Source organism: Dermacentor andersoni, chromosome 1, assembly GCF_023375885.2.
Source record: "Dermacentor andersoni chromosome 1, qqDerAnde1_hic_scaffold, whole genome shotgun sequence".
NCBI classification, from domain to species: Eukaryota; Metazoa; Arthropoda; class Arachnida; order Ixodida; family Ixodidae; genus Dermacentor; species Dermacentor andersoni.
Window position 1 is genome coordinate 281537310 of NC_092814.1, and position 25497 is coordinate 281562806.

Sequence of the window (25497 nt, forward strand, 5' to 3'; positions counted from 1 at the left end):
CACGGGCCTGTAAATTGGCCGGCTAGGTGACCTGACCTCTCTCCACTCTATTTCTTTGGGGTTATGTGAAAGATCGTGATTACACGATCAAGACGGACGTCAGATTAGCGCAAAACAAGGATAACGGGCGTCTGCCGTGGAATTCGAGTGTCGGTAATCAAGAGAGCCACCGAAGATGTGATAAAGTGGACTCAGTACTGCTTAGCTACAGAAAAGCTATTCGAACACGTGCTCTAGGCAGCAGCTGGCGCTTACGAATTCATAGATAATAAGGGCACACCGAAATCAGGTGGTTTTTTTTTTTGTTGTTGTTGTTTTTTTTCGTGCAGGCGTCCTGATTACCGATTCGGCTAACTTAGAAGTGGTTATTTACTTTCTTGAACGCATCGGTTTTGCCTTCTCTCACCAAGTGGGTCACTTCCCGGTCTGTTTATTGTGCTTTTATTTTACACCAGAAACCTGTGTTGCAGCACGTATGCACTCTCATGAAAACTAAAACCATCACTTTAATTTGGCTGTTGTCCGAAGCAAGTTTCTGGCGCGAAATGTAGCTGCGCGCGCACTCTGTCGATGCTGCGCGAGCAAAGCCGAGATTTTCGAACATGCCATGCCTATTACATTGCTTTGCGCATTTCGTGCGTGGTCAGAGCGGCACTTTGACCACATTATCAAAGGGCTTTTCTTATCAATGTGATCAGTCAGCCTTGAGAGATGGATAGTAATTGTGACGTAGAGAGGAAGGAATAGCTGTAAAGCCGCGAAACCTGCTGTTGGTGCTCCTTCTGTACCACTATCAAGGTGAAACACTCTCTCTTCGGGTTTGCGACAGGCAATGCAGTTGCTTTCAATCAGCTTATTTGAGGGTGCTGCTTTATAATGCGGGTGGGAGCATAGTAACACGGAATTTTTCATATTTCGTGAGGCTTGTATGTCAGTCGGAAAAAATTGCACGCAATTAGTACGTCGCTGAAAGCACAGCAGTTAGATGTCATTTGGGGGTGCCTGGGGGTCCCTACAAATGCCTCATTGACACCATGATAAAGGACAGTACTTCTCAAATTCAATAATTAATTGAAATTTTCTAATTAAATTTCAGGAACGAAATAATTACTGGCGGCTACTCCACTGTACTGGAAACAATATGCACTAGGTTTTCTTCGATTAACACAACTGCTCTTTTTTTTAAGTCTTGGTGCATGATAGTTAGGGCACTCTGTATATAATACACTCAGTAACAGAAATGAGGCCGAGCCGGACTCACTCGAAAACAGAATCAACAGGAGTAATGCACAGGAGTGCTTATACTCGGACTCACAGAAAAAGAAGAAAAAAAGACAGAGAGGCTGCAGTTTTGCTGGAAAGGAGAAGCAGTATTAGTGATAGCAAAGTATACAACGATTACACGAAGGAAGATTACACCACCTAGAGATGCCAGATTCTTGGTGGTGGGAGAGGACGCGAGCTGTGAAATTGAACTGTCTCCTACTATGAGGTCTTGTGGATTCTCATACAAGCCCATCATTTCAGTGAACAATTCTTCTCGGTCCCACAGTTTTGTTATGTGCAAGAAATATATATATGTGGAGTTCGGAAAAATGAAAACTTTCCACCTATAGATTGCGCTATGCTAAAACGCACCAGTACCATTACGCGCCGGCCAACAGCCGCCTATCTACATGTGCTCCCTATGCTTTTGAGTCGTAAACTCATTTCAAACGTATGTAGCACATGCGCAGTTTATAACTTAATTCCCACGGGGCGCACAGTGATGCGTACAGAAGAATCTGCCGCATGCGGTCCGCTAGTGCTATAGCACCTGGCGACTAAGAAGCCCTTGGCGATATTGCCGGAGAGAGCGTCAACTACCGCGGACAAGCTGCACACAGTTCGCACCGCTCCCCCCCCCTATGACGAGCGAGTACACCAGCTAAGAAAGAAAGAGTGAGAAAGACCAAACAAAGGCGAGCTCATCAAATCCGGCCCACACTGACCGTGAGTAACCTGCTCTGGTTGTCCAGGCTGACCATGGGCTCGATGGGGTTCGAGGAGCGGCCGAACATGTAGGTAAGCCCAAGCGCCGCCGCCGCTCCCGCCGCTGCCACCACGCCGTGCACGCCACCCACGTATGACAGGTATTCGCTCATCCCGAATAGGGATGGTCCTGCAACAGACGCGGGGCACGCGCAGGATCAGCAATCATTCACTGCACATCCCAGCCGGGCAGCATGTATTGTGTGGCTATACCAACCTATCTAACGCTTTGGTCGAGCACTGCATGTCCATCGGTTACTCGTGTCAACCGCTACCATTATTCTTCTTTCACATTTTCATTCCATACGTCACGTCAGCAACTGCAGTCTACTACGTCGTGCTCGACATTGTCACGTCAGTGAAAGGCGCATCCTTCGCGCGCACACACACACACACACACACACACACACACACACACACACACACACACACACACACACACACACACACACATATATAGAAATAAAAGATATAATGAAAGAAGGAAAGAAAGAAAGAACGAAAAAAAGGAAGAAAGTGGTGTGAAATTTCGTGGAAAATGCTCTTTCCGTGTCACAACTCCGCGTGCCTTCACTCATTGTGGAACACTCAAGGATGGCAAAGAGTCCTATATATTCCCTTTCTTCTCGTTCATTACATTACGAGGGTCTCGAATCCAGCAACATTGATGCCTTAAGGTAGCATGTGTGGGTTTATTGACCATCGCCGTCAGCCAAACAAGATCATGCACTCGTGACGCCTGTGGCAGAAAGGATATGAGGGTTGCAATGTGCGCTTGTTGGTAATGCATCTTCCAAGGGGTGTACAGTAGCGCAATCAAAAGACGTGACAAAAGAAGACACACAAGGACACAAACAGTGCTCTGTGTGTCCCTGTGTGTCTTCTTTTGTCCCATGTTTTAATCGCGCTACCGTACACCCCTTGAAGCAGAAAGGATGTCCCACATCCGCCACCAAGACTTGTGAGTGGTGGCACCGGCTAACACTCCCAGGGTTAGTTATAGTAAAACATAAATACCCCAGAAACTGGATGGGAAAACGCCGCTGTGGTAGTTCAATTGGTAAGAGCATCCATCGCGTAATGCGAAGACATGGGTTCGTGTCGCACCTGCGGCCAGTTCTTTTTTCATCCACTTTCATTTGCATTAATTTGTCATTTCGTTAATTCAATTAGTAAGTAAATGTAACCTCCCTTATGTTGTCCTTGTTGACTTTTTATGATATGAGTAATAAAAATTGGGTGCCTTGGTTCCCTTTCTTTTCATTCATTACATTACAAGGGTCTCGAATCCGGCAATGCTGATGCCTTCAGGTAGAATGTGTGGGTTGATTGACCAGCAGTTGCTCAAATAAGATAACATACTATGTGCGTGTGTGTGTGTGTGTGTGTGTATATATACATATATATATATATATATATATATATATATATATATATATATATATATATAGAGAGAGAGAGAGAGAGAGAGAGAGAGAGAGAGAGAGAGAGAGAGAGAGAGAGGGCTCCCTCCTGCAGTGAATTTTTTTTTCTTGTGGCGAACTAACACAGCTCGCGCTGCAGAAAATCCGGCGTCCGGCGTCAGACGTCGCACTGGCAAAACAATTTTCGAGCCACACATACCCAGGCCGTTCATATGATGCAAGAAATTCAATGAACTAACTGAATTTCTCAAGCTAAAATACGACTACACACTACCTACAGGCATGTTAGCTCTTGGATTGTAATTTGAATTTACGAGCAAACGTAATTATGTTACGCGAAAACACAAACAAACCCCTTTTCCAGTGTTTCTACAAAGCATAGACCGGAGACGGCGTCCGCCATTTGTGCACGCCGGCGCGTCTTAGTCCACGGAGCAGGGCGCCCGCTTCCTTCGAAGACTTCCAGATGGCGCTCGCCTCCGCCGCATCGCGCAAGAGCTTGGTGGTGCAACCCACCGCCCCGTTCCAAAGGGGACGCTCATAACATACATCCATCCATCGCGGCCCCTGCCAGAGGCCGCGCTTCGACCAGAAAGCCCGCCTTCGTGCATCTGTCTGAAAAACATTTATTTAGATAGGTTTTGCATCAACACTAGGTGGGCTCCCCCTTACGGGAGCCCATTGGCGTCGGCCGCCGCCCGGGCCCGCTCGACCAAGGCCCGTTGGGCCGTCAGGTCAGAGCAGCCGAGCAGGGCTGCCTCCCAGTCCTCCCGGGAAGGGTTGGGTAGGGGGGTTAGATTTGGGGTTTTTTGACATGCCCATACCATGTGAAAAATGTCTGAGGACTTTTCCCCACAGTGCGGGCACTCCCCCGTGCAAGCGGGGTCAAAATATTTTAAGGCTGCCGGGCACAGCAGAGTTTTGGTATAAAGGCGAAGGAGAATGCGCTCCTCCGCCTTTGTGAGGCCCTTACAGGGCTTGGGATAGATGGCATGGCCAGATTGGTAGAGCTGAACGATCTCTTTGAAAGTATAGGCGGGATTGGGTTCGGGGTCCGGATCGGTGGGGGACGAAGGTGATGCCCGGAAAGTGAGCGCGCGGGCGACGGCATCGGCCGTCTCGTTTCCTTCGAGGCCCGTGTGAGCGGGAGTCCAGATAATCGTACGGTGCGAGGGGGCACCGAGATAGTCGCTGTTTTGCAAAATTTTGTAGGCGAGGTACGGTATGTGCCCCTGCTCAATATTGCGGCAAGCACCCCTCGAGTCGGTGATGATGACCCGCGAGTGTTGATCTGCGGCGGCTAGCGCGATGGCAACCACCTCCGCGTGTGTAATGTTGTGTGCACGGAAAGTGAGTCCGTTTAGCGTTCGCCGCGACCGTTTCTCGGCAGATATTACGGTTACATACGCTGCAGTTGCCGGGAAGCGTGAGAAACACTAAGGGCTCTTTGAATGCTATCGCGTTCCACTTTTAAAGACGAAGCTTAAGCGTCCTCCAAATTCTACAGCTTTCGCTAGAATACAGATTCCATGCACTTCGCGGGAGCCACTGAAAGGACAACTTTATGTGAAAATTATGCGGCGTTTCTTCCACGCCTAAAACGAAATGTATTTTCCTCAATCTTTAAAAAAAAAATATCACCGGCGATTACGATACTCCCTAATGCTAAATTTGAGCGCAGCTGTTTACGTAGTTTATTTCGCGATATATTGGCTGGCGCGGACAATGTGTCTCGTGCGGCACCTTGCAAATGGAGCGAAGTGTGGCGAGACTGCCTCGCTAATCGAGAGATCGCAAGAGGAAGCACGTGGGTGACGCGTGGACCACTCTAAGAAACGTTTACACCCTTTGGAGTGCCCCTTTTGCCACACAACGATAATGTCATCTGCCTTGATGTGCTTCCTTTCTTTATGCTTCGAGCTCGGTACTTTCCAGTAACGAACGGCATGCGCGTTATCAGCACGATAGCATTCCCGACAGGAAAACAGCGGGCGCGGCGATTTCAAGAAAGGAAACGCATCAAGGCAGATGACGATTATCGTTGTGTGGCAGAAGGGGCACTCCAAAGGGTGTAAACTTTTCTTAGAGTGGACGCGATTCAGAGCAGTCGCTCCAAACAACCTCAGCTCATGCAGCGCTTTGTTTCCATACGGACGACACGCATTACTCTGGCGCCATTTCGTAGCCATCGGCGCCACAAAGACCCTCTTATAGTGTTCTAGTAAACTGTACCGCTTTTGCGCGACGCTACGCTTTCCTTCTCACGCTTTCGCCATGCCCTCCTCCTCCACTTTTTTCATACCCCGCTGCGCACCGCGTTCGCTCTCATCTTTCGCTCGGTTACGAGGTAGGACGCCGATGCAGGAACGGGCGCCTAAGAGGTGCGCTCTAAAAGAAACACACGCCAGTCTACAACATGCGCGCGTTTTACAGCGAAGCTGTTGCAGGGAGTTCCGCAACGGTTTTCCTGTGGCGGTGAAGCGGTGCGGTCCACATCAAATATAGATGCAATGCAAGGTGTGTCGGAGCCCCTAATTTGCTTGGAAACGTAATAATGAATGATTATAAAATAACAGTTACCTTGCATATACCTCATCTGAATAGGCAACTTATGTGCGCGGCTTTTTTTAACTAGTAATCCGTTATTTTTTGTTTCTCACGTTGCGTTTTCCGGCTTCACGTTGGAGGACAGCTTACGCTTATGCCGTGGAGGCAGTCACTAAAAGAGCGGCCCTTAAAGGAATTTAGCTTAAACGTAATTATTAGTGATTGTAAAGTAACGGTTACAGCCTTGCTTATAACTCACCGGAATATACAGCTCATTTGCGCGGGTTTTTCAGCTAGTATAATAGGCAATTGTTTCTTTTCACGTCGCATTTTGCTGTCTCCACGTTCAAGGCCAGTTTTTTTCTTCCCCTCATAGGAGTTTGTATGGCTGCGGCGGTGAAAGCTGATTGCGTCGCGTGGTCCAGCAACGCTGCCTGAGTGGGAGCCCTGAAGCGGCCCTATGACGATCGAGGGCGTCTGTTATAAACCATCTTACGAACCGCCAACAAACATACCACGCTTAGTACAATTCCAAAGAGGGTGAGAAGTCGCTTATACAGCTCCGTTGTCCGTGATGTATCTGTCGCTGAGATTGGCCTATATCTGCCAAGAAATTTTATGACGCGAGTCTCCGTCAGAGAAGGTCGCCTGCTAAAATTGCATGTAACGAAAACATGCTATACTATTATCGCTTATATCTTTGCAACTGTACTATCCGCGCGCCTTACTCTAGCATCATTGCGTAGAGGAAAGAGGCCATTACTCGATTATGCACGTGTCGTGTGCACAGATGGCGCCGTCGTCGGGCCATGCATGACGCAATCGGAGCTAAATTTGGCCTCTTGTTCGGCGTTCGGGAATTCTCGGTAGTACTAAGCGTACAAAAATAACCTTATTCTAGTACACTCTAGTAGTACGTTTGTCGCTCCGTGCGAGAGCGGCCGCGTTTTAGGAGGCTGACTCAGCCATAGTATTAAGTATAATCCACCAAACTCAACTCTGTGCTCATCAGGAGTTACAAGGCTTACAAGTGTGCAATTTGTTGCAGAACTTTCGTGCTTGCTCGTCTACGTACCAGTGCGGCTGCATCCCTGATACAGCCTACCGGATTTTTTATATATATAAAGCGCTTCAAGTGTGGCTCTATAAACACATGGAGCGCAACGAACGAACGGCTAGAACATGTGCGCGTTAAAAAGAGTACACGGCGGCACACATCTGACGTCAAGGCAGCGGAGGCGGGGGGCAGTTACGACGCCAGTTCAGCCAAGTGAAACGTGTATAAGAAAACGCTCGCCGCTGCAGGCGAACCAACAGAGCGTCAGATGCAGCACCCCCCGCGACGCTCAAGGCGGAAGCGCCGCCGCCCGCAGTCAAACCGTGACGAGTGTGCGCCGAACGCCTTGTGAGGTTTGCTCCGATTAGAGGGAGAAAAATACTCTTTCGAGCGACACGTGTGCATCCCGGCGGAGCAATGTCGTGACGTAGGCACTGTCAAGTATCGGGAAACTAAGCGTGCGCGCTTCTCGACACATGGCATGAGGCCGTGGCCTCTCATGCCATGTGTCTCGAATTTCCGAGTAACTTTTACAGCACTCGCGTTCAGCAAAGCGCGCTTTGCCACCAGGAGCTATTACCATGAGCATTGTTTACAAAAAATGAACATAAGCGCTTCGCGACTTAGTAACATCTTTCATGGCACGAGCAATGCAGCACAGCATTTGTACCAGGGGCAATCGTGAAAAGCGCGCGACAACGTAACTTTGAAATGAAATTTCAGCAATTACTATGTGGTGACCAAGGTAAGGTGTACGCACTACGACATCAAATTATCGGTCACGGTGGACGGATGTGAGCTAATAGAACTCTCACGCCTGGCTTTTTGTAAATTACATCACGATTAAAATTTATGTCGACGTTTTAAGTGCTCTGGTTCCAAGATGCAGAACACAAAACATAGCCGAGTGTCTCGCTTATTCTCGTATTGAGTGAGCAGAGACAAAGACAAAGACGTGTATACTATAGTTAGGCCCATGGCAAAGCGAGAGTGACCAATGTCGTAAGTGTACATAAGGTAAAGCAGAAAGAGACACAGAAAGCTGTCCAGTGGATCCGAAGTCGGGCTTCGAAGTCCGCGCATCTCTATGCTTGATCAGACTAAAGGCATCCTACCGATGGTAGCAAAAAACACTTACATTTGTTATTACAAAATGACTAACACGCACAAGGCGCGGCCAACAATACCACCTTGGCAAGACTAAATATTTCCGATACTCTTGCTTCAGGTATTCTCTACACTAAAGCCCACGATAAAGGCGCGGACATCCTACACGTAGCCCTATGGCTTTCCGCCTACCGCGAAATGGCAGAATCACAGGGCAATACCAAGGGCAGCGCACTCGTAACCAGAAGGTTTATGGCGCGAGGGCATCACACTCGGACGCCGGAACAATATGAAACGCGCTCAACATCGAGCTCACCATTGCCGCTGTACGAACGCACGCGGACGGTCGGAAACTGCGGACTGGAAACGCTCTGTCCTAGAAACGGTGTATTACAAGAACTAAACGGAGGATACGTGCAGATTGCACGCCGGCTCACGGCAGCTATACTGATGAAGCACAGTGTACTTTAGAGTATGCCCTAAGAAGCCTTTGATTGGGCGCCAAGGATAAGAACGGCAGCAAACCGCGCGAGAACGGGACATAAAGCGCAGCTGCCTTCAGCGTTAGACGTATACGTCGCAAGCTGTGACGAATGCAGCTTTGCTGTAGGTCAACGTCAGTACCTTCGGTTTGCACACGTGTGCTCATCGCGATGATCTATCGCGTCGCGCGACGCCGAGCGCGCTATTTCGCTCGATCCGAGTGAGCAGCTGCGAAGCCAATCATCAGAGCGCAAAGACGAAGAGCGTATGTGCATAACACCGAGTGCACGTGTCGCTGAAAAACAGAATCGTTCATCATCAGGTGCTTCGACTTCCACACGCGCGAGATGAACGGTGAAACTTCGATGTGCAATCCGTTTCGGAAGCTTTCAAATCACTGCGCGGGCGCGACCAGCGCTGGTGCTCGTATGGAGTGAAAAGCGGGAACGAGTGCGCTTTCGCCGGGATCGCTTCGGAGTGCTGCATGCAGATCCCCCATTGCACTTCTCCCGAGTCAGCTCTGGTCACGACTAGTGTCCCTGTGTATGCGCCCAAATGCATATACAAAGGGGCACTAGTCACGACTTGCCGCAGTGGATGTGGCGTTTTGCTATTCAGCATAAAACTGCGTGCTCAGTTCCGACCGCGGCAATGCAGAAACGGCCTTGTATTGACGTATCGGTGCACGTTAAAGAAAGTACAATGGTCCCACCAACAGCAACCCTTGCAGGGATGCAGTTGCTTTGGGACGCAGTACCTCACTCTGGTCTTCAATATGCCCCGTTTGCCACACTGCAATCCTGCTGCTCGATGTCTATACTTGCATCACCGGCATGCGGCGCGAGCGTGACAAGCGTCGTAGCGAGGCATTCGATCCAACATGTCTGCAGGTTTTCTTCTCCATTGTCGGCTTCACACGTTTCCTTTCATGACAATAACTTCTAACAGCATTAACTGGCGTTCTAGCAGATATTTTTCGTACAAAATTACACTCGTAGCAATAAATGAGGTAGTTCTGTACAAATGGTTCAGCGTCACTCAGAATCGTGAGGGACCATGTTCTATTCTGGCTGGCATTCCTTCACTCACTCACTGGAGTACTTACCGTTGCCACGATAGCGTCATCAGTTATGACAGCCCAACTGCTTTCAATATAGTAATGTATGCGATTAGAGAAAGGATGGGATTTTTTACAGAAGCGGACTCGTCCCCACAAGGCCTCTTAGTGAGGGGAAGCCAGCTTTGACGAACGCCTTGCACAGAGCTAAACGCGTGCGCGCACCTTCGAAACCTCGTGAGGGTCGCATACACAAAATTTCACCTAAAAAAAACACAGCATTTACTTAAACTTACTAAAAGCGTAGTTTCCCTCGACTCGTCTCGCTAGTAAATATGAGAAACCGCGAAAGCAGCGGACAAGTGTTGTAGCATTCGTAAGGAAGCAGATTTACATTTAATGCAAGGCTATCAAGATATATATCATCATCACAAAGCCTACTAAGTCCCTCGAGGACAAAGCCATATCTACAGACCAGCGACCTCCAGTTACTCCTGTTAGGTTGTAATCGAATGCGCACTGTGCCCCCAATTTTCGCGTAATCTTGCTGCAATAATTCCTTGACGCCCTCGCTTCATCTACTTTCTTTGTCCAGATTTTATTTTTGCACAATCACAACTCGAAATATTGTGCCCACGTGTGATCCTTTGTTCATACTTCTGCGTTATTAACGATTTGACTATAACTGTATTCGGCTCGTACCAATACATACTGCCGGTCAACACGAGACAAATAGGTTGCGTTCTTACCTTTCGCGAAAAATCGGTACCTTCAACACCGGCGCGAATGAAATATGCGCCACACGTACTGTGCCCCAAAAGGACTTCGTTTATGTGTGCAGTTTCCTCTTGCCACCCAACTGAAAACTACTTGAATAACGAAGGAAGAGAGAGGCGGGGGACGACAGGTGCGCAAAGTATACGCATGCAGAATGAAGAGATGAAAACCGAAGAGAACACCGGCTGAGACAAATTTTAAGGGAACTGTATTGACACCTCTGAAGCCAAGGCGAGTCGCATAAACTACACTATTTAAAAGCGACGCGAGTCCATCTGTGAATACGGTGCTAATGAATGAAGTACACACAATAATTGTGGAATGGGAGAAGCACGCACGAGAAAGGCGCAGCTACCTGCCAGTCCCGGCAACATACCGCGTCTCTATATGAAAGCCGCTCCGTAAACATATCGCCTGTCGATATCTCCGAACAAGGCGCCATCGTCACGGGGGTTATGTTAAAATGAGTCCTATTTTTTGCTGTATTGTAGTAAAGCTATACGCAGCCGCGCAGCAACAGTTTATCAAGCCCACAGTGAGTTTGTTCTGGATGCAGTCAGTTACGACTCCCCATAAGAACTGCAGATGGCATGTTGCGCCACAGATACACAGGAACGAAGACAAGCCCTAACGAAGTCCCCTTGCAGAAACGACGGCGCAAGCTCTAGTTCGTCCGTTGTCTTGATCCCGAAAAATCGAAATCTAGAAAAGCACGGTGTCGCAAATCCGTACCCGGTGGCGTTGCATTCAGATACGATCCCAATAGACAGCACGAACTAACAAGAGACAGTCGAGGTAGACGGGACATTCGGTCATATGTGCCTTAATGTAGCACCTTTTCAGTCTCTTGTGCCTGTGATGCAGCGGATCTGAAGATGGTGAGCTCTAATTTCACCTCCTCCAGTGCACATCTCCAGGCTTGGAGTGGCACATGACACCGGCAAAAGATGCCAAAAGCGAGTGGGGCCATACTAATCCAGGTACAACCAAATTAGGAAGGCCCACTAAGCTTCGACAAAGACACTCCCTCACCAGAACAGGAACTGGCCTCCCTGGTGCAGTATTCGGCCACTACATCCCTCATGATTCCTACAATTAACCCATGGCCCTCAGTCCCCAACAGGTGCGGAGCACCTGACCAAGACTGCGGTCAGACCTGTAACGCAGGAGAGGGTGCTAAGATTCTCCGGACCGGGACAGGCCGCCAATAGAAACTGACCCTGGCAACCTTTAACACCCGAACTCTGTCGAATGAGGCTAGTTTAGCAGGGCTCTTTGAGCAACTGTCCGACATTGTTTGGGATATCATCGGCCTTAGTGAGATCGGAAAAACTGGTGCGGCTTATACAGCGCTGACTAACGGCCATGTCCTCTGCTATAGAGGTCTCCCAGATAAGAAGCAACAAGGGGTAGGATTCCTAATCCGTAAGGACATAGCGGGCAACATCGAGGCATCCTACAGCATTAATTACAGGGTAGCTGTATTCGTAATCAAACTTAAGAGGTATAGATTAAAGGTAGTACAATCCTACACTCCAACATCCAGTCACGATGATGAGGAAGTAGATCAGTTTTATGAAGATGTTGAATTATCGATGAGAAAAGTGCAAACTCAGTATACTGTAGTAATAGGCGACTTCAATGCAGAAGTGGGGGAAAATCAGGCTGGTCAACAAGCAAGTGGCAACTACGGCGTCAATTCTAGGAACGCTACAGGTGAGATGCTGGTAGAATTCGCAGAAAGGAATAAGCTGCGAATAATGAATACCTTTTTCAGGAAGCGTAGCAACAGAAAGTGGACCTGGAAAAGCCCTAATGGTGAAAGAAGAAACAAAATTAATTTCGTACTTTTTGCCGATCTCAGCAAAGTGCAGGATGTAGAAGTGTTAGGTAGGGTAAAGTGCAGTGATCATAGGTTAGTGAGGGCTAGGATTTACCTCAATTTGAAGAGAGAAGAGTTAAATTTGTCAAGAAAATATAGGCCAACCTAGAGGCAGTAAGGGTAAAAAGCAGATAAATTCAGGCCGGTACTTGCAAACAAATATGCAGCCTTATAACAGAGAGATGAAGATGACATAGAGGTAATGAATGGGACTGTAACTAGGCTGGCTTCAGAGGCACCTATTGAAGTGAGAGGCAAGGTACCAAGGCAACCAGTAGGCAAGCTCTTCCAAGTAACAAAGGACCTAATAAAGAAACGACAAAGAAAGAGCTTGTCCAATTCAAGAGATAAGATAGAATTCGCGGAACTATCAAAACTGAACAAGGAAAAGATAAGGGATATCCAAAATGACAACGTTAGAAAGACTGAAGAAGCCGTAAAAAATGGAACAGCATGAAATCAGTGAGAAGGTAACTTGGCATAAGACAAACTAAGATGTATGCACTGAACGATAAGCAGGGTATTATCATTAGCAATCTCGAAGGTATAGTAAAAGCAGCGGAATAATTCTGTACTGACCTGTACAGTACCCAGAGGAGCCACGATACCTCCATTCGAAGCAGTAATGACAGGTTGCAGAGACTCCTATAACTAGCGATGAGGAATAGCGAAATATTTGAATATATGCATATATGCACCCCGATAATTTCCAATAGATTAAGGGCAACACTGCACGCCGACAACGCCACGCTACCCAATAAGTAACGTCGGTCGAGCTTCGATAGGCAGGCGTCGCTACTTCTCGGCAGTAGTACGATACGCTACCCTGGAGTACGCAACAGTGCTCGGAAGAAGTATATTGAAGCTATTAAATTGGAAAGGCTTAAGAGAAAGGATCGACGGCAAATATCTCGGCCACCTTAGGTTTGCAGATGACATTGTTCTATTCAGCAACACTGGAAACGAGTTACAACAAATGATTGAGGACCATAACAGAGAGAGTGTAAGTGGGGTTGAAGATTAACATCCAGAAGACAAAAATAACGATCAATAGCCGGGAAAGGGAGCAAGAGCTCAGGATCGCCAGTCAGCCTCTAAAGTCTGAAGTAGTACGTTTACCTAAGTCAATTAATCACTGGGAACCCTGATCATGAGGAGGAAATTCACAGAATAAGAATGGTTTGGAGCGCATACGGCAGACATTGTAAGCTCCTTACTGGATGCTTACCATAATCATTGAAAAGGGAGGTGTACAATCAGTACATTTTACCGGTGCTGACATATGGGGCGGAAACTTGGAGACTGACAAAGAAGCTTGAGAAGTTAGGGACCGTCTAAAGAGCGATGGAACGAAGAATGCTAGGCTTAACGTTAAGAGACAGAAAGAGGGCGGTTTGCATCAGAGAGCAAATGGGTATAGCCGATATTGTAATCGACATTAAGGGAAAAGATGTAGCTGGGCAGGTCATGTAATGCGCAGGTTAAATAACCGGTGGGCCATTAGGGTTACAGGATGGATGCCAAGAGAAGGGAAGCGCCGTCGAGGACGGCAGAAGACTAGGGGGGCGATTAAATTAAGAAATTCGCGGGCGCTAGTTGGAATCGGTTGGCGCAGGACAGGGGTAATCGGAGATCGCACGGAGGGGCCTTCGTCCAGCAGTAGACATAAAATAGGCTGATGATGATGATGAATCTTCGACGTCTGAAGGAGGTATCGACGCGACTCATAATCGACGCACACATGCTTCGGGGTATTCAGCGTATATCGGCTGCTAACGCTCAATGGTTGTGGTGTTCGGCTGGAGAATACGAGATCACAAGTTCCTTAAAATTTCAGTAGTTTTCAAGAAAATATTAACGCCTTTAAGCGGCACTGCCAAGCTCTTGCAACTATAGTGTAGCACGGCCCCCTCGGGTTTCTGCCCAGAGTCTGGACCGGAATGGGACGAGAACAGTTTCCTCCTCTGTCGTACATACAGGCAGGGAGCGGGGCGACCGACAGGCTGCTGTGCTGCGAATGCAGTGCACCCTTCTGCCCTCCGCGAAGTCCTCCTCGCTGGGCTGGGCATTGGCTGTACACAAGCAGCACTACACGACACGCACCAGATACATGGACGCTCGCAATGAAAAAAAAAAAAAAAAAAAGAACCAACCACGCCTGCTATCGAAGAATGTGTTTAGCATGCTTTGGGAGGTGATTATTTGTGCCGCTATGTTGCACTACGGTCTCTACGGGTAAGGCACCACCGTGCGCTGCCCGTATGCGGGAGCCAAGAGCGTCACTTCCTGAAGGACGAGTTAGGAACCCCGTGCAGCGTCTCCGACCACCTCTGGTCCAGACGCTGCGACCAGAGGCGTAGCGTTTGAACGACAGTCTCAAAACGCTAGCTGTAACGAGGGAAGAATGCGGAGAACCCCCCCCCCCCCCATTTAACACTATGCGGTGCCGTACCTCAATGCGCTTTATACCGCCGTGTTAGACGGCACTAGCTTCTGGATCGGCCCACGAAAACGGTTAGATCATACCTCACAAGAAATCGCGTCGAATCGACCCTCTGCTAGAAGCAGCACATGGATGTTCTGTCGTGACTAGTTGTCGCCCTTGCTTACTGTGCTATCTGCCACAGGCAATTTTTTTTTAAATTTCGTGCAGCTGAAAAAAAAAAAAAACTCCCCATTCGTTTTGCGTACCGCCATCCATACAGCAGCGCAATATTGTGAGCAGTTATGTCCTGGAGTCTCTGGCAACGCCATTGGGCCAAAACTGCAAGCATAAAACACTACAAAATTAAAATGTAGTTCATGTTCTCCGCGCACTGCCGATGGTCTGACAGGTTAGCTACTCAGCATAAAGTATGTAGTTTTAGGTTTGTTCGATTCAGAAAAGGTGCACAGCACCACAAATGAAAAGGTGCAGAAGGTGCCACTTTTGGTGCGTCGGGCTAACCCACTCACTGCAAGGTTCAAGGGTGCACTGCACCGCGGCGGCACCCTACCCTGTACCCCGTGCAATCGAGCACTGGGGTGCAGGGTGCACCGCTGTACTTCGGGGAATCGAAGGCCTAAGTGCACTGCACCGTTAATAAGTGTAGAAGGCGCTGAGAAATTTGGTTGAATCGAATTGAGCTTTTTACATGGCCGGCATGTAATTACCACGACTAATTACATGAATGAACTGCTTAAATGAATACTAATAGTGTTCACAAAAATTTAGTACGTACGCTCTATAGATACTGCTACTGCTCTGTAGATACTGTTAACAGCAGAAATTCCACGTGAAAGGCCGCGCACTGTACAAGCCTGTGTCGGAAACTGCCTCCGAGGTTTAATAAGCAAAAAATGTGAGAACGATAGTACGTTGGTATTCTTTGGCCTAACAAAGTAAAAAAAAAAAAATCACCGCCCAAGCACTCCGTACAGATGGTTAACCAGCGAAGCTGAAACGTGCGGCCCCGGTCTTTATCAGTGGGTTAACTCCGACAGTTCATTAAACGACGGCTTGGTAGGCTGCCGGATCCTCGGTACGCAGTTGCTGCTGGCGCTCGGCCGCACGAGGCTGCTCTTGTGCCTGGGCTGCAGCATCGGCAAGGTGTAGACGAACTCGTTTCCGGTACTACTCGCGGCGTTGCTGATCGAAAGCTGCCTGCTCCTCAGGAGTACGTGACGCGTGGCCTACCCATTTCGGAGCCGGAGAGAAACTGTTGCGCGCGCGCGCTCGGCTGCGACGGAGAGCAACGACATCACTACTGGCGCAGTTAATCCAACACTGCCCTTTCACTCCGATGCATGACGTCATGCTATCTGGACAAACTGCCATAGAATCTAATGGGGTTGCTCCCGAGTAGGCAACAGTGATTTTGATGTCACCGCTTTAATCACGCCAGCCTTGTCAATAGAAATTTTGGGTCAGGTAGCGTGACGTCATGGATCGGAGTAAACAGGCCTTGTTCTATCTAGATGGTATTGGCTAATCGCCCACCTTGCTCCTTTCGCGCATGCGCATGGGGTTGCGCCGGAGGAGTTTTCGGCGTACGGGCTAGCCATATACGGCTTTACTGAAAAAACAAAATCTGACTTTTAACGTCCTAAAGCAACCGCTATCAGGTACGGTGTAAAAGAGGGTGCCCCAAATTAACTTCAACCATCGGGGCAATTATTTAATGTGCACCTAAAGGGGCAGAAAGTCTGCATTCCGCTTTTATCGAAATGCGGTCGCCGCGTCCAAGAATCGTACCCGTGACCCCGTGATTAACAGCAGAACGCTGTTGAGCACGAATATATATATGGGCACACTGCAAGACGCAAAAACGCCCTTTCCGACGCACGCACGCAATTTAGCCCCACCAAAGTAGGGATGCGCACCGGTACGCTGAACAATCACGAGTCGACAAGCTTATAGGAGACCGAGGCGAACGAAGTAATGTCAAACGCAGAAGCCGAAGTTCGGCACATCTTCTCCGTTTGGTGAACGCGCCCAACCTGACGAGACATCGCCACAAGATCGAGCTTGAAAAGAGATCACAACTTCCGAGAGTGCACGGCATACACCGATGAAGAAAGTACACGACGATAACGCCGGGCAAACATTGCCTTCACTCCCACTTCGGAGCAAACAAGAATTCCTAGGAGCATGTGTCATTAACCGATCCTCGTAGCGGGTTAAAAAGGGAACTGCCTTACATATTATGTGAAAAGCACGAGCATTCGAAACTGAGTGCTGGCTCACTCGCAACGGCATGTAAAACACTATAAAAGCCATGCGCGGAGCAAATTCAGTCCTCGTATACATGCAGAACTTCGACTATCACCGCCCTATAGAGCCGTTTGCATCGATATATATATATATATATATATATATATATATATATATATTGGGTGTTTAAGTACCATGGCCATGATCTGACTAAGAGGCACGCCGTAGTGGGAGGGCTATGAATTTTGACCGCCTGAAGTGCTTAACGTGCACCCAATGCACGGTACCAGAACGCTGCTTTTTTTTTTGCTTTTTTTCCGCCCCCATCGGGATGTGGAACGCCGCGGCCGGGATTGGACTGGCGATCTCGAGCTCAGTAGCGCAACGCATAGCCACCGAGTTACCGCGGCGTTTCGTTTGCGTCGCTCGCGCATTTTTAGCAGTGTGTCACCGGTACGGCATCAGGTGCGAATCGTACAGAACGTTCCAGTCTTAAAAGAAACACCTTGCAGGTAACGAATGTATTGAAACGGCAACATTTTTCTTCGACTACGTCTCCAGAAAGTGACCTACATGATGAAGGCCGGGCCTCACGAGGCGAACCACCGATGTCAAAGCGGTGAACTGCATGCGGCGTCAAAAATCCTGCCGTGAGCCAGATATTTCCGCGCGGCGAACGCTTGGAAGTAAACGCGAGCTAATCGGGAGGCGCCACTCCTGGCCATGGCTTCGTTCCCGCTGTGTGGCGTTCTTTACGCCGTCGCAGACGGTGCAGGAAGTTTCCGGCCGTTTGATTCATCCACAAGAATAACGTTTATAACCATTCAGAACGCTGCTATTTTTTTTCTAGCAAAACACGTATAGACTCTTTCTTCGTGTTAATTTCCAAATCAGTGGCAATCTCACCTTACGCCTGCCCCATCGCGTCTCGATGACGTTTGTTGCTAGATCGACACATGAGGTATGCTGCAGCGAAGACGACGCGTCTGGCTAGATTCTTTAATGCGCCAACTTCGTCGAGAAAATTTTCTCCAAGGCTGCGCTTTAGGCCCCCGGACGTATGTACACTTCAGAGCAAACGTACACGAACCAGGGATTTCGCGATAAGACTAATTCCCTACGAGACATATATGCATGCAACTTGAAACTGAGCACTGTGGTGCAAACTTGGCATGGCGAACATTCCAGTGCACTCGTTAATTTCAATTTGTACGTCTTGGCTACGAATAAATTCAACTTTTCGGCGAGCCTGTGGTCCGTGTATGCGTATGCTCACGCGTGTACATGCATGAACTATATTTACAGGCCTCCATCGCATACATCAGCTGTAGATAATCGATGGCTCAAAACTAATCAGGCGTTCCCTTTAAGAGTGTGCATACCACACTGCACATGAACAGAAACCACGGAGCAAGAGGCCTTTTCTAGGGCTCCAAGTTCGTGGGTCCATTAAGTGCTGGCTCGCTACAACAGCCATGCCATAGCAGGTGTCCTCTAGAGGACACCTGCTATAGCATATACAACTGAGGAGAAACAAGTCTTTGGTACCGGTATGCTAAGGCTTTCTCGCACAGATACAATGATTCATGCGCTCGGTTATCCGACAGCTTTGCGCTTTCCCTTAAAAACGGAAGTCAGCAAGAAAAAAGAAAGAAAAGGTTACATGAGAAGGTTGCTTCTGCTATCGCGTGGGCGCGAGCGCACTAAGTGCGGTGCTCCCTGAGAGATGCCTTGCGGTAGGGTCGCCCAACGCACGATAAGTATTCACAGCGTACAAAAGAAAGCCATCCTGCCAACCGCTGAGAAGTTGCATATTGCATATATGAAAATAACGAACTCACAACGTCATTATGACGTCATGGGCGTCAGGGCGTGGCCGGAAGAATTGAAAAAGAAGTTCGGTTTTCATTCTCTGTGCTAAGAAGCAATACCTTTCCGAAAGAAAGAAACAAGCAGAGATACATCATCAAGAGTAACCTATCAGCACAAACTGAGCTGGGGCTTCGCTATAGATCCGGCCTTTTGTCATTGCGTCACCCCATCAGGCGCGTATATTTCGCTGCCCAGGCACCGCGGCGGCAAGCGCTCGCATTCGCTCAAACACACACGCACACAAAAGAAAAAAAAAGCTATAGCGACCGTATTACGATGTGTTCCGTTTAGGACTTCTCGCGCGCCCAATCCGCGCCGCCGATTGCGTAAGCTGTGACGTCATAATTTTAGCTGCCTTGCGAGCGCTACAAAACTTTCGAGAAAAAAAAAATCGGTCTCGGCTGTACAATGCAGCGTAATTCTTCCTCAGTAACGAACAGGTAACTATACTATATCCCCGGTCAAGCGTTTGGCAGAATTTCTAACGCCACATTTGTAACTTGCGAATCCACGATTGGCTGCAAGTTCGAAGGTGGCGTCGATACCAGCTTCTCACGCAGCCTTTCTCTTTCTTTTTTTTTCGGTCGCAAAATGCATCTGTTGCTGCTCTCGGTAAAAGCGGTGCAATTGCTTTTTTTTTTTAAGCATAAGCTAGCAGTTTAGGTGGACTATAGCTGATACGAGTGTTCCTCAAAGCTCGCCCGATCCGGGTGACTTACATTCAGACTCGGGCTGGCTTTCCTGCGCGCAGTCGCATCTTGGGCAATGTGCCGAGGCGGTTCTAGAAGTGGCGCCAGTATGCGAGCTAGTGTTTATATATGTGTGTTTGTGTGTGCCAGTCGCGCCCAGACGAAATGAGATAGCCACAATCGCAGCGTCGCCGCGCAATCACTGCTTCCCTTCGCGCAGGGCGCATTCCGCGATGCGGATCACCATTTCAACAGACGGGGCATGTGCCCAGCGACTCTTCCTTTTGCATACGAGACCCAGTGCTTCCGATCTATCCGGTGTATTCGCATCAGACACCGCCAGTATCCAAGACAATCGCAAAAAGCAGGCTCGAAGATATGCAAGGACGACTGGGCATGGGGAGGAACGTGGGAATCGCACGGTAAATTCCGCAGCCACGGCATCAGAAAAGGTCAATAAGTTCGCGAGTGCGGTGAGCGAGCTTATCTCGGCTACCCCCTCCTCCGGTCAAGTGCCCCTCCCCACCTCCACCCCACATTAAAAAAAAATATATATCCTGGCTGTGCCACTGAAGCCAGTAAAGCAGCCCAGATCAGTTCCTTTTATAATTTTGCCGGCAAACAAGTCCGGACCTACACGTCGTTTCAGCAATTATTCCGCCCGTATTTCGATAACCATAAAGAAATGTAAATCTGTGGGATAACTACATCGTAAGATACTTCCGCAGCTATCCTAGGTTACTTTATTCTTTAGCGGTTTTGCAACAGCGTGAATTGCATCCGAAAGCATTTGCATGGAAGCCGAGGTCCGTGCAATGTTTTGCAGCAGCACATTGCCCGTTTCCGGCAACGTATTGTCAATCGCTCCACAAGGTGCAACATTTACCGATGCCAGCAAGGAAATAAGTGTGGTACGTTACCTTACTGCTCTTTAGGTTAAAAGGACACTAAAGGCAAACACTAGGTCGACGTGGACTGTTCAAATACCATTTCAGAAACCTCGCAAGGCTTGTTTCGTGCCAAGAAAAGACTTCGTTTACGAGAAAATTGCATCTGAAGGGTCCCAATGCCTTTTTTAAAATTCAAATCTCCCGCCACCGAACCGAGAGAGTGGTGACGTTGCATACTCCATCACCACCCTTTGCTGCCGTCGGTAGGGTGGCTAGAACCCTACCGTCGGCGAGTAAGAAAGCGCCCGACAGACGGCAGTACCGAGCCAAGACAGAGCGCTGGATTCGCCGCTGCGGCTGTTTTTTTGCTCAAGTGGCGTAGACCGTTCGGGCGTCCCGCGACATCACATGGAAGTTGAATTCTCTACTACTAGCAGTTTGTGCGAGTTTCGCAAGCCAGCAAAACCAGCGCTGCATTAAGCGATAACAAAACTACTGAAACGCGAAAGCGTGGGCGGCGCGGAGTCGAGCGAAAACGAAACCTTTCAACCGCCCGCATCGTTGTCCAGAGTAATTTCAATGAGTTCTTTTTATTTATTTAATTATTTATTTATTTATTTTAGCATTTATTTCGTCTTTTAATACAATACAAGGTCGTTTTTTGCAACGAGTGGTTCAGTACTAGTGACAAAATTTAACTGAGAAGTGCTTTCGTCATCGGGCAAGTACTTGAATGTACCAGGGGAGTCTCTAATCATGTCCTGCATTTAGCTCAATTTCTCGAGTATTAAGGACCTGTTCTCGATAATACTGAGGCCTTAGAGATTTTTGAGCACTAATCTATCACTATAGCGTGACTTAATATTTGCCTTTAGTGTCCATTTAAAAATGATGTATTGCTTTTAGCGCACTGCTTTCATGACATCATATACATGTCAACTGCACTTGTTACTGTTGTACATAAAACAAACCCGAGCGCTGACTCGAATATGTTTACAATAATCGCATCAATAAGCGCCGTGTTCACCTCAACGCAAAGAAGAAAACTTGCTTCTAAGTGTAAACAATAGCTACATATATCTCCCAGAACTACAAATCATGTGAAGCAGCTTAAAGGAAATGAACGCCAGCATTCCCATCAGTATGTCGGATGTCCTCTCTTCGTTGGTCCACGCATTATTTTTTTAATTGCCTAAGGCAGATTGCGCAATTCCGCCACCTCAGTTGAATTACTTGAAATGCATTACTTGGAGCGCGCGACAAATGATGTGATGGGTTATATAAACTAAAGTGCCCAAATTCAATGCTTAAAGATGAGTTTGAGGCACACGTTACAATGCCGGAACAGAGGCCGATCAGTGAATTGAGGCTGAGGGCATGTACACTTTGCCGAGACTAAAGCATCAGCTTCGTTATATATGCGTCCGTTAATTGTGCCGAAACTCAAACGCATTCCGTGCACTTTTTTTTTACCTTGTGTTTACATGCCAAAACCACGATCTGATGATGAGGCACGTCGTATATAGTGGGGGGGAGACCCCGGATTAATTTCGACCACCTCGGGTTCTTTACCGTGCACCCAATTGCCACGGTACACGGGCGTTTTTCCATTTCGCCCCCATCTTAATGCGGCCACCGCGGCCGGCATTTGATCCCGGTTTCGTGTAATTTTGCCCGGCAGTGCGCAAGGGGGGTATTCGGGGGAAAGTGTGCGGAAAGGCAATATAGGGGCGCCCATTATGATGACGTAGTACAGCTCGAAACCAGTGCTGGCTCAGGATTCTCTCTAAATGGACATGCTTTGCACACCGACCTGCTTATGCAATTCTACAACTATATACGCCCTACGGTGATTATTGAAAACTAGATAAAATTTTATTTTGTTAATTACATACTTATGTTAATGGCTATTTGAGACTCATTGTCGCGCACGTATTGTGGGCTTGCAGCACTTTCGCCCATTATTTTAGGCGTTAGACGCCATATTACATATTATATTTTATATATAGATATACATATAGTCATATCATAAGAAGCCAACAAACACTGACACCAAGGACAACATAGGGGAAATTACTTGTGCTTAATAAATGAAATAAATAAATGATAAATTAATGGAAATTAAAGTGTATGAAAAAACAACTTGCCGCAGGTGGGAACCGAACCCACAACCTTCGCATTTCGCGTGCGATGCTCTACCAATTGAGCTACCGCGGCGCTGTTTCCCCATCCACTTTCCTGGGTATTTGTGTGTCCGAGTAGAACCCTGGGAGTGTTAGCCAGCACCACCACTCACATACCTTGGCGGCGGACGTGGAACGTCTTTTTTGCCGCAGGCGTCACGAGAACGTGACGGCTTCGGTTCCCACCTGCGGCAAGTTATTTTTTCATCCACTTTAATTTCCAATAATCTATCATTTCTTTATTTCATTTATTAAGCACAAGTAATTTCCCCTATGTTGTCCTTGGTGTCAGTGTTTGTTGGCTTGTTATGATATGACTAATAAAAAATCGGGACCCTCGGTTAACCCCCTCTCTTCTCGTTTATATATATATATATATATATATATATATATATATATGTGTGTGTGTGTGTGTGTGTGTGTGTGTGTGTGTGTGTGTGTGTATGTACATACACACACACACACAATGAGGGATTACCCGAATACACAGTGTTAAAACGCCTTCTTGGACCACTGGCTGCAGTGAGAGAAGCGATGAATCCGCATGACAGGCAGAATCGCAGATTAATTTCCGTAGAGCGAACCACACAATGGCACCTAACCGTGTTGGAAATCTGAATCGGATGTGAACCGGCGAGAGAGAGCGGCAGCCCGGGCTATGGCGGTTTGGAAAAAAAAATAACGAACCCTGGCGAGCTCGGAGGCAAAGCATTGCCAAAGAGCCCTCGTGTCCGCCAAGGATAGCCAAAGGAACGTAAACGGACCCGCTATGACCCAGCTCCAAGTTACTTACGCACTAAATTAAACGCCAGAAGAAAATGCAACCAAGCTGCTCACCTCGTTTGTTGTTGTTCTCCTGAGTGGCTGTGGCGCATACCCACAGTGGGGGATTGGCCATGAAACGGGTGGTTAAATTAGGTGTATAAAGAACAAGAGAGTTAACAATATGAACGTTGCATCTTAAGTAAATGTTTGTATGTGCGGAAAAAAAATCAATCAGAAGAAAAACGCGCATAAAAAAAACCTAATAGATAAACATAAATAAATAAATAAGTAGAAGAAAGCTATGGCAGGGGGGGGGGGGGGGGGGGGCGATCAGACTAACATGGTAATCTATTGGTTTCAATTAGATAATTTTGGATTGCCAAGCGAACATTTCCGTGACTGAACCCAATAATGGAGGCTGCAAAAGATAGGATCACAGGCACAGATAAATTTAAGCCAATATTGCGAAGCGTTTGTGTTTGTTTGCCAACCAGCGCTGAAAAACTAAATTAAATTATGGGGTTTTACTTGCCAAAACCACGACCAGATTATGAGACATGCCGTAGTGGGGCCCGGGGCTCCGGAAATTTGGAGCACCTGGGGTTCTTTAACGTGCACCTAAATCTAAATACACGGGTGTTTTCGCCCCCATCGAAATGCGGCCGCCGTGGCCGGGATTCGATCCCGCGACCTCGTGCTCAGTAGCCACCATAACCACTAAGCAACCACGGCGGGTACCGTCCCGCGCTACAAACTTCCTCTTCTCTGAAGCGGCGCTATCAGAGGTTCCAGTAACATAACTAAACAGCGATTTGCGAGCGGAATGCGTTTAGCCCATAATAATCAGCGTTCTGTATGGCAGACAACAGTATCGAAATTCGTCCCTGAAGGAGCCAGAAGACATTCAAGTCGGAATTTTCGCTCACCGCCACGGTGCTCTTCACAGGTTCGTAGATAGTTTCTAAAATAGCGGAACAAGAGTCTAAAAACATGGGAACAAGAGACCTGTCATCGTTCAGCTATGTCAACAACGACCTGATTCAATGCAGATACATTGCTCCCGAGTTTACCAAACCTTGAAATATGCGGATGAAGAAGAAGAAGAAAACACAGCAACAGAACCACAACAGACCGACTGAAAATAAACTGAACTCGAGCGGCGGTGCGGCGTTGGCGCTATACAGAAGCTAGCTTGGCGACTGAAACGTTGCAAAACGTGCCAGCATTTGTGGAAGAGAAACAGCAAAAGAACCTACCGCGGCTAAACGCACTTCACTCGCGGGTCACCGTTCACTCTGCAAGTTTGAACGAAGAGCCGCGAGCAGCACTAATGAGAACCAAGTGTACAGGCAGTAAAAATGGGGATCCAGGGTTGGCCCTCGTATACACAAACACGCCCCCCCCCCCCCCCCCTCTGCCCCTATAGCGAACAAGTGCTGGTGAGAGGGCGGTGTGGGGCAGACGTTCCAGGCAAAGCGCGGGGAATGGATGGCCAGTACTGGAAGCACAGGAAAGGACTGCTTATAAATCAAACAAGAATGTCCGCTAGGCGTTTTATATCTACCTTCAATAAAAATTCATACTGCGATATTTGGACCGCAGAAGCAATATTCTGGACTTGTCGCGAAAAAAAAAAAAAAAAGAACTGAGGAACTAGATTTCACATGATTAGAGGGAAGGGGGGAAGAAAGCGGGGTCCACAGCCTGCGAACTGCGCTATGTAAGAAGACAAACTGTGCCTTTCATTTCCCTTTAAAAATATGACTCGGGAAGAAAATTCCGAGACAGCACACCGCACGTGGGCAAAGAAGTTTAATTCGCTCTAAAAGTAACGAGGGTTGCAATGTGGGCTTGTTGGTAATGCATCTTCAAGGGGAGTATGGTAGCGCGATTCAAAGACGGGACGGACGCAGAGAATAAAAACGCCCTTGCTAGTTCCGAGTACACCAGGAAAAGACTTACTAAATACTGCAGGCGGCACTGAGTGGCTGACGCCAGTGATGCCTTCTTCGCTACTGGTTTTAACGAAGCAGAAACGCT

The 25497-nt window shown here is 47.9% G+C and overlaps 1 protein-coding gene across 7 annotated transcripts in view; it reads right to left on the reverse strand.

The window, feature by feature from the left end:
• LOC126548075 (long-chain-fatty-acid--CoA ligase 5) overlaps positions 1–25497 on the reverse strand; it is a 166207-nt gene that overhangs the window by 56955 nt on the left and 83755 nt on the right. For 6 of the 7 annotated variants that reach the window (XM_050196161.3, XM_050196164.3, XM_050196165.3 and 3 more), the window contains one exon: positions 1992–2161. In XM_050196161.3, coding sequence (XP_050052118.1) covers positions 1992–2161 — 170 coding nt within the window. Of the gene's footprint in view, positions 1–1991; positions 2162–2248; positions 2271–25497 lie in introns of those variants that run through there. The other variant, XM_055063206.2, reaches the window with a different exon arrangement.